The following is a 12,311-nucleotide window of genomic DNA, read 5'->3' as shown; positions in this document are numbered from 1 at the left end:
TTTTTTTAATCAGTGATAAAATATTTTATTAATCTCATCACCTACCAATAAAAACATCTCAGGAGGGTCTATAGTAAGACCGATGCACTATCATGACTCCATCATGGTTGATTTTTCTGAATTGACCTCTGACCCCTTGTGTGCTTTTAGTGGCTCCGGCTCTGGCTTTAGTTTCCCCCCGTCTTGAGAGGACATGCAGATGGATCTTTTTCTGCAGAAAAATACAGGGATATTTATTATTATTGATAATAATAATAATAAACTTTATTTGTATAGCACCTTTCATACAAAACAATGCAGCTCAAAGTGCTTATAATATTATATAATTATTATTATATAATATATATGTATTTAGATTGTATTTGAAGGTGTGTGTTATAGCTAAATTAATACTGTGACACAATACAAAATGAATATTGGTATTATTAGGTAAAGTTGGCTTGCATTGTATTTGGCCTATAGAATTATAGATATGCCCTAGAGGATGAATTTTGATTCTGAGAGCACCTGGTTTGCTCAATGTCTTCAATGGTCTCAGGCAGCCGTGCATTGTTGGTTTCGGGTAGAAGCCAAGCCACTAGTCCAGACACGATGGCCACTGAGCAAAACACCACCTCAGGGAGAGGCTTCCACACATCCTCCAACAGCATGATGAGAGGCGAGATGGAGGCACCCAGACGAGCCATGAAACTGGTGTAGCCAACAGCATTTTGTCTGTTTTTGTAGACACAACAACAACGCAAGTCAGATTAATTTCTCAATTTGAACTTGATTTCATCAGTCACAAAAATGTGAGATAATTATCTCTGTGTTACTGAACCGAAAGCGGAATTGCTCACCTGACCACTGTGGGAAACAACTCCGTAGTGTAGAGGAAGACTGTGGTGAAGGAAGCTTCAGAAAGACCTTTTCCCAACACTGCTACAATGGTGCGAAACATCCAAAAACCTAAAACCCATACACACACACACCAACCATCATTCCATTTCTATGTCATTGGTTGAAGTAAACATACATTGCATGAAATATTTTCTACTTTTACTTTTGGGGGTGAAGATGTTTATCAGGATGCATATCCCTGTGAGCAGAAGGGTGCCCGCTTGGCTGTATCTGCGGCCAATGATATTCAGACTGAAATAGATGAGAAACTTGGCGGGAAGCTCGATAGATGCATAGATAAAATGGGTCAGGTAAAGGTCCAGTCCAAAGCCAGTGATGTTCAAACTGATGCCATAGTATGTAGATGCAACTCCGTACCTAGGACATACATGAGATGTGAAACGGGGCTTTTCAAGTTATTTATTAAAACAGCATTCATTCACTCACTCAGGGCATTCACATAGTTTACCACACAATGCCTGTGAGCACAGTCAGTCTCCTCATGCGAGGGGTCTTGATGAGGTCCAGATATGTGAAGCTGCGGTTCTGGTGGTCCGCTGCTACAACACTCGATAAAGTCTAACCAGAAATATAACAATCAGTTTGAGAAGCATGGAACAAGAATGGTTTATAGAACAAAGAGAGTTTTTTTTTTGGCAAGTCAAGACTCTCACCTCTGGCTTAATTCTGGAGGAGAATTCTTTTCTGCCGTTAATGGTGGCACACCTTTGCAGGAAGTAGTGAGCTCGTTCTGTTTTCCCATTGGCTATCAGCCAGCGGGCTGATTCCGGGATCCACCTGTCACCCCAGCCACAAATGAACACATCACAATACTCTAACAACCACTTGTTCAATTATGGTTAATCTGCTCAACATATCTGACATGCTATTTGTTTTAAAACTTGATATGATGTTGAAAATAAAGGATGAGTGAATCCTATTATGATGATTCTAGATGTAATATGACATGAATGGCCACTGTTTGATTGTATATATCTAGGTTTTAAATATTCTAGTATGGTAGATTTGAAGTTCTTTCCTGTCTGCTGGGTGGGTACCAGACTGTTAGAGATTTTGTGACAATAACATGTCTTGTTTATGTTTTGTAAGCATCTTTGTCTTTCCTCTTTTTCTGTCTCACTTTCTCTGTACCTGTGGCTCATCTCACTCTTCTATGTCTTCATTATGCTCTCTTTCCATTTGATTAGGTCATGGATATATGTTGTTCCATGATGATCGTATATGCAGCTAATACTGTATACTGTATAACCCTAACCCTAACCCTAACCCAAAGATCAGGTAAGCCCCCATGTCTCCATCCATGCGCCTTCTATTCCAGGAAATTCACCCCAGCAAACATCAAGCTGGCCCTAGAAGAGTGGCGCCACTGGCTCGAGGGGGCGCAGCATCCCTTCTCCATACTCACGGACCACAAGAATCTTGAATATATAGGCCCGGAGACTTAACCCCCGACCAGCCAGATGGGCCCTCTTCTTTACCCGCTTTCACTTCACCATCTCTTATCGTCCAGGGCCCAAACATGAGCTTGCTGATGCACTCTCCAGGAACCACAGGGATGCTGAGGGGTCGGATGATCCCGCAAGCATCCTCCCACCACATGTGATCGTCTCTCCTCGTGTATTTGTGTATTCAATGGGCCCTGGAGGATCAGATAGCCCAAGTCTAGGCTGAAGATCCTCCCCCCGGGCACCCCCGCCCTCAGTATCCTTCTCACCCTGGTGATCGACTCCATACACACCTCCCTGGGCACTGGTCACCACGGAGCCAATCAGATCCTATCTCTGCTCTGGGAGCGCTACTGGTGGCCTGGCATGGCGGACGCCGTCAGAAGTTTCGTCACCGGGTGTGCAGAATGTGGGATGTCCAAGACCCCCCGCCATCTGCCAGCCAGTAAGCTCCAACCTGCATTTTCATTGTTGTTGACCGTTTCTCCAAATCGTGTAAGCTCATCCCTATGAGACGGATCCCCACGGTGGCAGCAACAGCCCTCTTTACCCATGTTTTCCATCACTTTGGACTCCCCGAGGCCGTGGTCTCTGACCGTGGACCTCAAATCATCTCACGTTTCTGGAGGGCCTTTTTCTCACGCCTAGGTGTGTCCATGAGTCTGGCTACCATCCACAGGCCACCAGTACAGCTTGAGCCAATTCCTCCCCTTGGCCGAGTTTTATTGGCCCCTTCACCATCACTCAACAGATAAATCCCGTCACCTACAAATTGCAGCTTCCCCCTCATCACAGAATCCACCCCACTTTTCATGTATCTCTCCTCAAGCCTTATCACATGCCTATCACCTCTACCTCCTCTTCCTCATCTTCCTCCTCAGGGCCTCAGTGTAGGCGAACCCCCTTTTCCGCTCCTGTTGGACACTTTAACCAAACCAAACCCCTAACCTCAATCAAATTGTAGTTTATAGAGTTTCAGCAGATAGTTTGTTTATAATCTGAGCACCTGTAGATAGACTATAGGGGACCATCCAAATAAAGTGTGACCCAAATAAGAATAGTGTTGGTTCAAATCGTAATGAAAGATATAAACCAGATTACTGATATTTGTTAAGGGTTTGCAAAGGGCACCACTGGTACCACCACAAACTGAAACAGGGCTTATCACAAGGGCTAATGTTTAATCCTATATACTCTGTATTATGTCACATGTTTAGTGCTCTTACCACCAAGTTATGATTGCGAGCACTAGAGGAGCGGTGACCGTGATAATCAGCATTCTCCAGTCAGGGACCAAGTATGCAATTCCCGCAAGCATCATGTTGCCTAGCGTCCAGGATACACTTCCAAACACGCCAATAAATGTCCGATGCTCTATATCTGCCCACTCCACACCTGGAGGACAAAACATACAATGTACATAGAAACCAGATTAGATGGTTCAGTGAGTGCTGAAACCTGAACAAAAGAAAAGGGTACAAAACCAACAAAAATGACTTTAAAGACTTTGTGTTGCAAAACGATATTTGACTTTAAAACTAAGGGTTAAACAGAAGTCTGTGAAACACTCAACTGCTCAGAATTGTTTTGCGCTAGAAATGGAATTGAGGTGTCAAAAGATTTATAGAAGAATGGCTTAATTACACATAGCCTGCTGAATTGTATCCTGGAATAATCATTGTTGTTGGTGTTATTTTTTTTTTTTATGATTTGATTTAATGATTCACTGGCTCAATCATGTTTTCTTAAGTTAACATTTGCATTCAGTCCAATTAGGTTATGTGTAGTGTTTTCAAATATGTATCTCTTTATAATATCAGTTTAACAATGTTGTCTTTTACTGACTGTTGATTATTACATCACACTTCACAGTATTTGGATTTTCACAGAAAGACATGACAATGTTCCTAAGACCGATCTACACAGTTTGGCTTATCGTTAGAATATCACTGAATAAGTCATATAGTCAATATCCCAAGAGAAGTTCCCAAACAGACGATCCTGCCCTGTTTACCATTATAGAACACAGCCTCCAAGAGTCGGCGTTCAAGTCAAGTGTTTTATTTGCAGTTGTTACAAGTGGATCAGGAGAGTGTGAGGGTGACGCAAAGTGGTGCATGCTGGGCTGTCTAGTGCTTCAGCAACGGAGTAGGCTATTAGTCGAGGTGTTCTCAAACCCCTTGTTTAGGTAAAACGGTCTGGCTGGGAAGATAAGCATAATAGTAGGTGCATCCCGGTACATTACCTCCCAAGAAGTGGTTCAGGGCGTACGCGGGAAGAACATTTGATTTGCGTTTTCAAATTGAAAAAGCCCTTGACATTTTCAAACTGAGCTATAAATAGACATGACATCTTAAAAAGTCCGAATAGCCAAGTCGCATTGCCAAAAATACTCATGTATACCCATATTCAGCGAAATAATTACACTGCCAAAAATAGCTACAGGTAGGTTAGTGACCTACCCTGGCAGTTTGAAGTGTTATAGGCTGAATGTGTGCGTGGGGGGAGGGGGCGTGGCAGCGGCGGTTAGTGACCTACCCTGACAATTTCAGTTTCAAGTGTTATAGGATGAATATGTGCGCGGGGGAGGGGGCGTGGCGGCAAACATGGGGGGAAAACGGGGGGGGGGGGGGGTACGGAGCTGGAGATTGAATGTCTGAAGGGGTGCGGGACTGTAAAAACTTCGGGAACCACTATATGCACAACACAAAATACTAACACTCTTTGCTACCTTCCCAGACAGCACGTCTAGGACTGAAACATTGTAGCATAATATGATCACATATCCTGCTGACAAACTGGCACGCTGTCTGTATGATGAGTGTTTCCTTTGTCTCCAGGAAGACTGACCTAAAGGTCATCATAAATGCCACAAGCATATGGCAAATGAAACATTGTAAAAGTCGTCAGCAATCGACTTAATCAAAACTCCGCTGCTATTTGACCGATTTTCCTCGTCTTCCCCAAGAGCCAAATCTCACTTGCCAACATCTTCTATGAACCCACATTTAACAGATTGGCCTTTAAAGCAAAGATATTTGGGCACCTACGTAACAAAAATGAAAACAAGTCTTTCTGAGTTTAAAATATGTTTGTCTCAGCACCACTGTTAATACATTATATAGTATAGAATAGAATAAGACATTCGCCTATAATAGAGTTGATTGTATTTTGATACAGTTGCCTAGTCTACAGACAGGAGTTATTAATATGTCATGTTGACAAGGTTGGCTGAGTAGCCTAGTAGTTCTTTTACATTTGTTTATTCTAAGGCCAACCCATTTACGTCTCAAGATGCATTTGTTAAAATTGGGTTATAGCAAGATTTGAAACAGCATGATTGACCCATCCATGAAGTGTTGCAAAAAAACTTTTAAGGACGAGACAGGGTGAGACGGCCAGACTGCAAGAAATGCTACATTGTATGAAGTTAGCAGACAGGTAGGGTGCATGGACTATTTAAAAGGTGCTCCCTCACATTCCCCTTATAGTGACTAAATGCCTCAACCATTTACAGATATGTCTGAGGATATTCCACTGAACGGATTTTTTAATATGTGGAGAGATTATCTTCAACTCGGGGCAGTTGTGGAACACCTCAATGAGAGACCGAAGACTAATAAACCTCATGACTTTCAACAGCAGCGCCTACCGGTGGTTGATATCGGACAGCCAGCCAATGAGCAAAAACGTTCATCAACGCACTACAGTTCTGAGAGCAGCATGTCAGCTTGCAGCAGCGGCAGTCGGAGCTCACGGGACGGTTGTGGATTTTGTCGACAGAACGGGGAAGCTGCTGATGTCTACCTCAGTCATAAACTGAAAGCAAGAGATGGCAAGGTACTTTGTCCTATTTTGAGGAGCTACGTGTGTCCTTCCTGTGAGGCAACGGGGGATAAAGCTCACACTCGTCGCTATTGTCCCTACTCAAGTGAGTGAGAGTGAGCTGAGGGACACGTTGTCAGCGGACAGTATGTTATTCTGCTGTTGTTCAGTGCAGGGTTCAGTTAGTTTGTCTTGTTTGTTGTTTGTTGGATTACGTTAAAGCAGTCCTGTTACCCAAGAGTGTTCTCTGAACTATTTTTGTACTAAAAAGATAATAAAAAAAAAATCTTTCGTGGAGTGTGTTTGTTTTGGTTTCACGAGATGACAAGTGGTATGATTTGAGCCAAAGCAGTGTGTTTGTAGCCTTATCGCAAACAGTGTAGGATAAATGCATTGTAGCCTATACAACAACAAATCGGCATGTGATTTTAGTGCAATTTCCTTACTACATTGATATGCAGGTTTGCACTGTAACGCAGCCAACTGGCCATTTCTGCTGGGCTAGGTTAGAGTACTTTGTAAAATTCATGTGCAAATCTGAATGTTTCCAGGGAAATGGCGCCTCCCACCTTTGCCATTAATTTGTTCCCATACATACAAAGACTACAAAATGGATCCCATTAAACTTTTTTAAACAGTCCATGAATGCTATGTCTATGATGCATACATTCTTGCCAACTGCGACTGCTTGCCCAACCGAAAATGCACAATGGGAATGTACACAATTATTTTCAGATATCTTAATTGTTCAAAAGCGGATCGCATTAAGTTTAGACACCGTAGTAACCTAACCGTCCATTTGATTTCACATTGTGCCTAGGAAGATAGCATAACATTTGATTACCTTTTTTAATTATGGTGGTATCGATTAGCTATTTATGTGTGTCTCTGTTCATACCACTACATCATTTTACAGAGATTTAGACAAGCAGGTAGCCTATGCTTCTCACGTAAGTAATAAACCTGTGCTCCACGGGTTTTTGTCAGCACCTGCTGCCAAGCCTAGTGTTGTCTTGTCTGTCCAATAAAACAAATTAAATTGTATGCATCTTAGAGCATACAAACCCTGTTAAGATGAAATGTCAATTATTGTTATACAAAGATTGTACATTTCATTGTGTAAATGGATTTGGAACACAAATGTATCATAACCTAGTAGGCCTAGGGTACAGTTCACAGGCATACTCACTGAGGACAATGGAAATAATGCTAATTCCTGTTATTCCAAAGCCAGTGAGGAATCGAAACACAGCAAACATGATGTAGCTGTTTGATAGGGCACTGATCAGACTGAATATGATAGCCGAGATGTAGGACACCAGTAACATACTCCTGCGACCATACCTGGAAAAATTCATAATGAGTTTATGAACAAGTAAAAACCTATGAACCCCAAAAATACTATCATGATGTAGCATACTATTTAACCACAATCCTCAAAGACATGTTTTCAGTACCTCAGAACACGTAGGGTAATATTTGTTTGCCATTACATTTTTTGAAGGGTAACTGAATAATTCCTTACTTGTCACAGAGGACACCAAAGAATACTGCCCCAAGCATGACTCCAACGAAAAAGATGGTCGCAGAGCCTTTTGTCAGCCCTCTCTTATCGCAGACCAGATCATACTGAATAGGACAAAACAAATATAATAAAGAAAAAGAGGAGGTGGAGAAAGAAGTGAGATAAAGACCAGGAGATCGGAAGAATAACATGCTGGCTTTGATGTCTTATACCTTTGTTTATGTCTTGGCATGAATGCATATTTTCATGCAACGTCAAACTGAATGCAGATGAAATGATACTTCCTGAAATGACCACATGGAATTGTACGGTCTATTTTCCAGGGTTATATGTAGCAGCTGGACATTATGAGTGAAAAGGAGACAGAGATACTGATGGATATACCTCTGTAACCAGGGTGCTTTTGAAAGTGCTGTTGTCATACGCCCATCCATTCCGACATCGTTCTGTGGGAAGGTCAGTGGCGTTGGAAGAGTTGGACAGCAGGTGGAACTGGGGCTCTGAGTACATAAGACAGGAAGAGGGTGTCCCGTCTGCCTTCGCTGGAATACTGACAGCCAGTATCTGCTCACCAGTGAGACTCCCAAAGACGCCCTCAGTATGCAGATGATGGTTGATGTCACAGTGATGTGGCGGTGTGGCTGCTATGAAGTTGTTTAACAGGAAGTGACAGGGTAGCGTGATGCGGGGGATCACCATCAGTGTGATGAGGGCGATCTGAAATCGTCCAAATCCATCCGTCTCTGCCAGGATGCTCTCAAACCTCATCCTGCCCCACAAATCAATTAGATGTCAGTTAATATATCAGATGATTATTTGTCTCTTAGAATGCTTTTTTACACTCATCTTCTCCCCCCCAGTTTTTGTTACTTAAACGTACCCACAGTCACCATCAATTAATTTTAGTCCACCAGTTTCCCACATCTAATATGAGCCACTTCAAAAGGCGTATAGAATAGGACGTAAGATTTACCTTGGATATCTGGGCTCCATATTTTTCTCATCGATATGAATTTGAGAGGGTAAGTACACAAGTTTATCCAGGTTGAGCTAAGGGTTGCTCAAGAAGTTATGTTTCTGTTCAAACTAACATCTAGTCTTGCATACATACATACATACATACATAGATACACAGATACATACATACGTACATACATACATACATACATACGTACATACTAGGGGTGGGGAAAAAAATCGATTTTTTGATTTCTCTCGATTCTCTCTAGAACGATTCTGTCTCGATTCAGAAAAGTTCATAATCGATTTTTTAATAAAAATAAATAAATATATATATATATTTTTACACATCCATTTTGTGTTGAAATGCAAGCTGCATCGATTATTGCATTGTTCATTGAAAGTCATAATTGTGACAAGGAAAAGCTTTTTCTCTAATAAAAAATAGAGAAGGTAATTCATCTGTTGATTTTCTTTAATTATCAAACACAAAGTAGGAAGTGATTTGAGACTCTGAGTAGCAAACTCAAATGTTTTAAAAATCGACATGCATCGATAATCGTTTTATCGGTTTAGAATTGATAATCGATAATCGGTTTTGAATCGATAATCGGTTTAGAATCGATAATCGGTTTAGAATCGAATCGTTGACCACTGAATCGGAATCGAATCGAATCGTGAGGTGCCAAGAGATTCCCACCCCTAGTACATACATACATACATACATACATACATACATAGATACACAGATACATACATACATGCATACATAGTCAGTGCTGATAAATGGTATGACACAGTTACCCTTTGGTGCTGAATTTTAAGTTCATGTTTATATTTATATGTCATCCATGGAAAAATGCACTCTAATAATTGACTGATAGCATAAGTTCTTTGAGAGTGACATGCATGTAGTGTATGAAGAAATCTGGTTGTACATACAACGCATTATGTCATATTTAATATGAACATTTTCTCTGTGCACTGTTAGGTAACAAGCTGCTCACATCTCAAACAACATTTGATCAGTTTTTTTCATAACAGGAAAAACTAATGTATTGAATAATTGAAATGTACAGAAATATGAAACAGTCACCTGTTGGGCGGTACGGTTGTATACTGGAACTTAAGCTTCACGCAGATATCTTCAGCTCTGAACTGACTGCTACCAGGCTTGGTCTCCTGGTCGTCAGATGTGTTTATGGAGGAAGAGGATCTTGTTAAGCTGGTGCACTGATGCAGGTGCAAATCTGTGGTCCAAGGGTCCAGTGGCTTGTCAGAAGTAATCTCCCTAACCACCTACACCAAACAGTACAGTGCCGTCCAGCGTCCCTCTCCTTCCCTCGTCCTCTCTGGAGGGGAGAACTCTGAAGTGCACCGCAGAGACCTGCTCAGCGGGATGACCAGCTGCTAGAGGTTTCCTGCAGGGAGAGTGGCCTCTTCTAGTGAGGGGGGGGTGGAGAGTCAAAACCTGGGTGAATGTCTCGGACCACCCCTCTTTTCCTCCTCCTCCACCTCCTCCACCTTTGGCACCTCTGGCTCTCACCCTTTTCCCACTTCAAACTGGGCTACTGTGCCAAGGTGTCTGTGTGTGTGCATGTCAAGTTGTTTGGTCGGTATAAAAAAATGGTTAGAAGTCTCTGTGTGTGAGAGAGAGAAAGCATGCACGTGCTTTGATTAACACTGGAGCCTATTGTGTTATATGGATCAGGATCAAAGCGGCTTTGTCGCAGTCGAAGGGACTTGGAAGTGGATTGACATTAAATCACTTGAGTCCAGCAAGACTGTTCAGTCTTCTGCTTGCATGAAGGACAAACAAATGAAACCAACTTTACTGAACTGAATTATTTCCACTATAAACAGTTTCGCGATCAGGCTCTACTCGCCCTGACCTGTGTTGTTGTGTGGCCCCTGTTTAAGCCCCCTAATTCCAGTGTGTTCTCACTAACACCAAAGGTCCCTCTCAAGTCACATGTGGCATTCTTTATGTGGTTCCCAGAGAGAAAGTGTTGAGTGCAAATCAAAGGATTCTTCCAGTGATGTTGTCTTGTTTTGATCGGTCTGCTCATATGACCCAACACAGAGAGCTGGGGTGCACTACACTGGCCAAAGAGTCCTCAGCAGCTGTGGCTCTCCAGCAGAGCTCCCCCATGATTCCCCTCCTAAAACAGCATCAGTCCAATCATGAAGTGCATCTTTAAGCATTTCAACAGTGTAAACATGGTGTTCAATGAAGCTGATCTTTTATATAGACTTTTCTGCTGTGCCTTCCACAATCTCTGACTTCTCACATCCACAATCTCTTCTTAGAACTGCTTAGAATTACCTATGACCTTTCACTGAATGATTTTCTGAGTGAAAGACAATTATTGATCCTCGTTGTCTTCAGCACTGTCTAACAAATGGTCCATCATTCACTGAACCTATCAAACTTTGTTCAGAGTAGTGTTCATCTGTTAATTCTGAGCCATAGAACTTTGGTGAAAAAGTAACAGAGCTAGCACTAACCTTTCTTCACCTTTGCACTCATAGAGGTGCTCCACCGGAGCAGTAGTTTTAAAAACATCACCCATCTGAAGAGCTGCATTTCCCCCAAGGTTTTAGTCAGTAATATTCAGAGCTGTAATAAACCTCCTAATAGAGGCACAGCTCATTGAGAACAGTAATGGGTATTGCATTGCTTTTTTCTCTCTTCACTAAACATGCACAACCAAGCGTAAAATAGGTTTATTTATGCTTAACTGTTATAGTTATATTATGTTTTCATAGGATGGTCTACAGTTCAGAGACATGTAAGCATTGAGCTTTAATAGAGCCCCACAGAAAAAAATTATCATCTTGTACGGCAAGATGGGAATCTTTGGATTGGATGGCCTTCTTCCACTTTTAATTACTAATTAGGTGTGAGTTAGATGTTGTTTTATGGTGCCTCTAACAAACATTCTAGAACTGCATAGTTCTATTTCGTTGACGTTCTCACACCCCTGCTGGTGTTCTTATCTCTATCCTCTGTCTCTGGTTTTCTTAAAAAGTAAGAGGGGTATTTATCAAAATAGACTGTAGGCATCCAAAGAAATGACCCTCGGTCAGCCTACCTAATGGGTAGCAATATACATTAAAAGCCAGGAGCTAAGGCTGAGTTCCTAATTGAGTGGGGTCAGACTAATTAACATGAAGTCAGATTAATTATGGTTGTACCAAGAAGGGTGCTTTAATAAATATTATTTTTCAGCAAAGCGCAAAGAGACAAACACGTTGAAACCTTCGGACACCTATTCCGCCATTGGTTTGGGAGAATTGTCCTTTACAATCTGTCTGATGACTATAAAGAAACCCCTGAACCCATAAAAACAGGCTTAATTACAGACACACCCAGTGAAAAGTTCTAGAAGCTGGGGTCCTAGATTATTACAGAATGTTTTCAATGGAGACAGACTCTTTGTTGGAGATTCAGAAGAAAAACCCTGAAGTCACCTCAAATGAATCAATGGAGCTTTTTATTGACCGGAACCTTTTGATAAACCAGATAACTTGTCAGAAAGGTCATTAATAGAAGCAGATATTCAGTAATGAATTAATTATGAAACACACATTCATGCAATGTCCGTCCTGTGTCAACGAGTCCCGTAGAGGAGAGAACGTATGTTCATGACACT

At 41.7% G+C, this 12,311-nt stretch overlaps 1 protein-coding gene across 1 annotated transcript; it reads right to left on the bottom strand.

Annotated features, from left to right (window-relative positions):
- On the bottom strand, positions 1 to 10,382 carry LOC105906087 (solute carrier family 22 member 7-like). The gene is made up of 11 exons (XM_012834196.3): positions 9,752 to 10,382; positions 8,080 to 8,464; positions 7,696 to 7,799; positions 7,360 to 7,514; positions 3,572 to 3,740; positions 1,554 to 1,677; positions 1,349 to 1,458; positions 1,043 to 1,257; positions 840 to 948; positions 508 to 714; positions 1 to 211 (listed from the first exon to the last, which is right to left on the bottom strand). The coding sequence occupies exons 2-11, from the start codon at positions 8,461 to 8,463 to the stop codon at positions 91 to 93; spliced, it is 1,698 nt and encodes a 565-aa protein (XP_012689650.1). The 5' UTR covers position 8,464; positions 9,752 to 10,382; the 3' UTR covers positions 1 to 90.
- Between the last annotated feature and the right edge of the window lie 1,929 nt (positions 10,383 to 12,311).

Source organism: Clupea harengus, chromosome 13 (genome assembly GCF_900700415.2).
Source record: "Clupea harengus chromosome 13, Ch_v2.0.2, whole genome shotgun sequence".
NCBI lineage: Eukaryota > Metazoa > Chordata > Actinopteri > Clupeiformes > Clupeidae > Clupea > Clupea harengus.
Note: the sequence above shows the minus strand (reverse complement) of the source record. Positions and strands in the feature narration are given on the sequence as shown.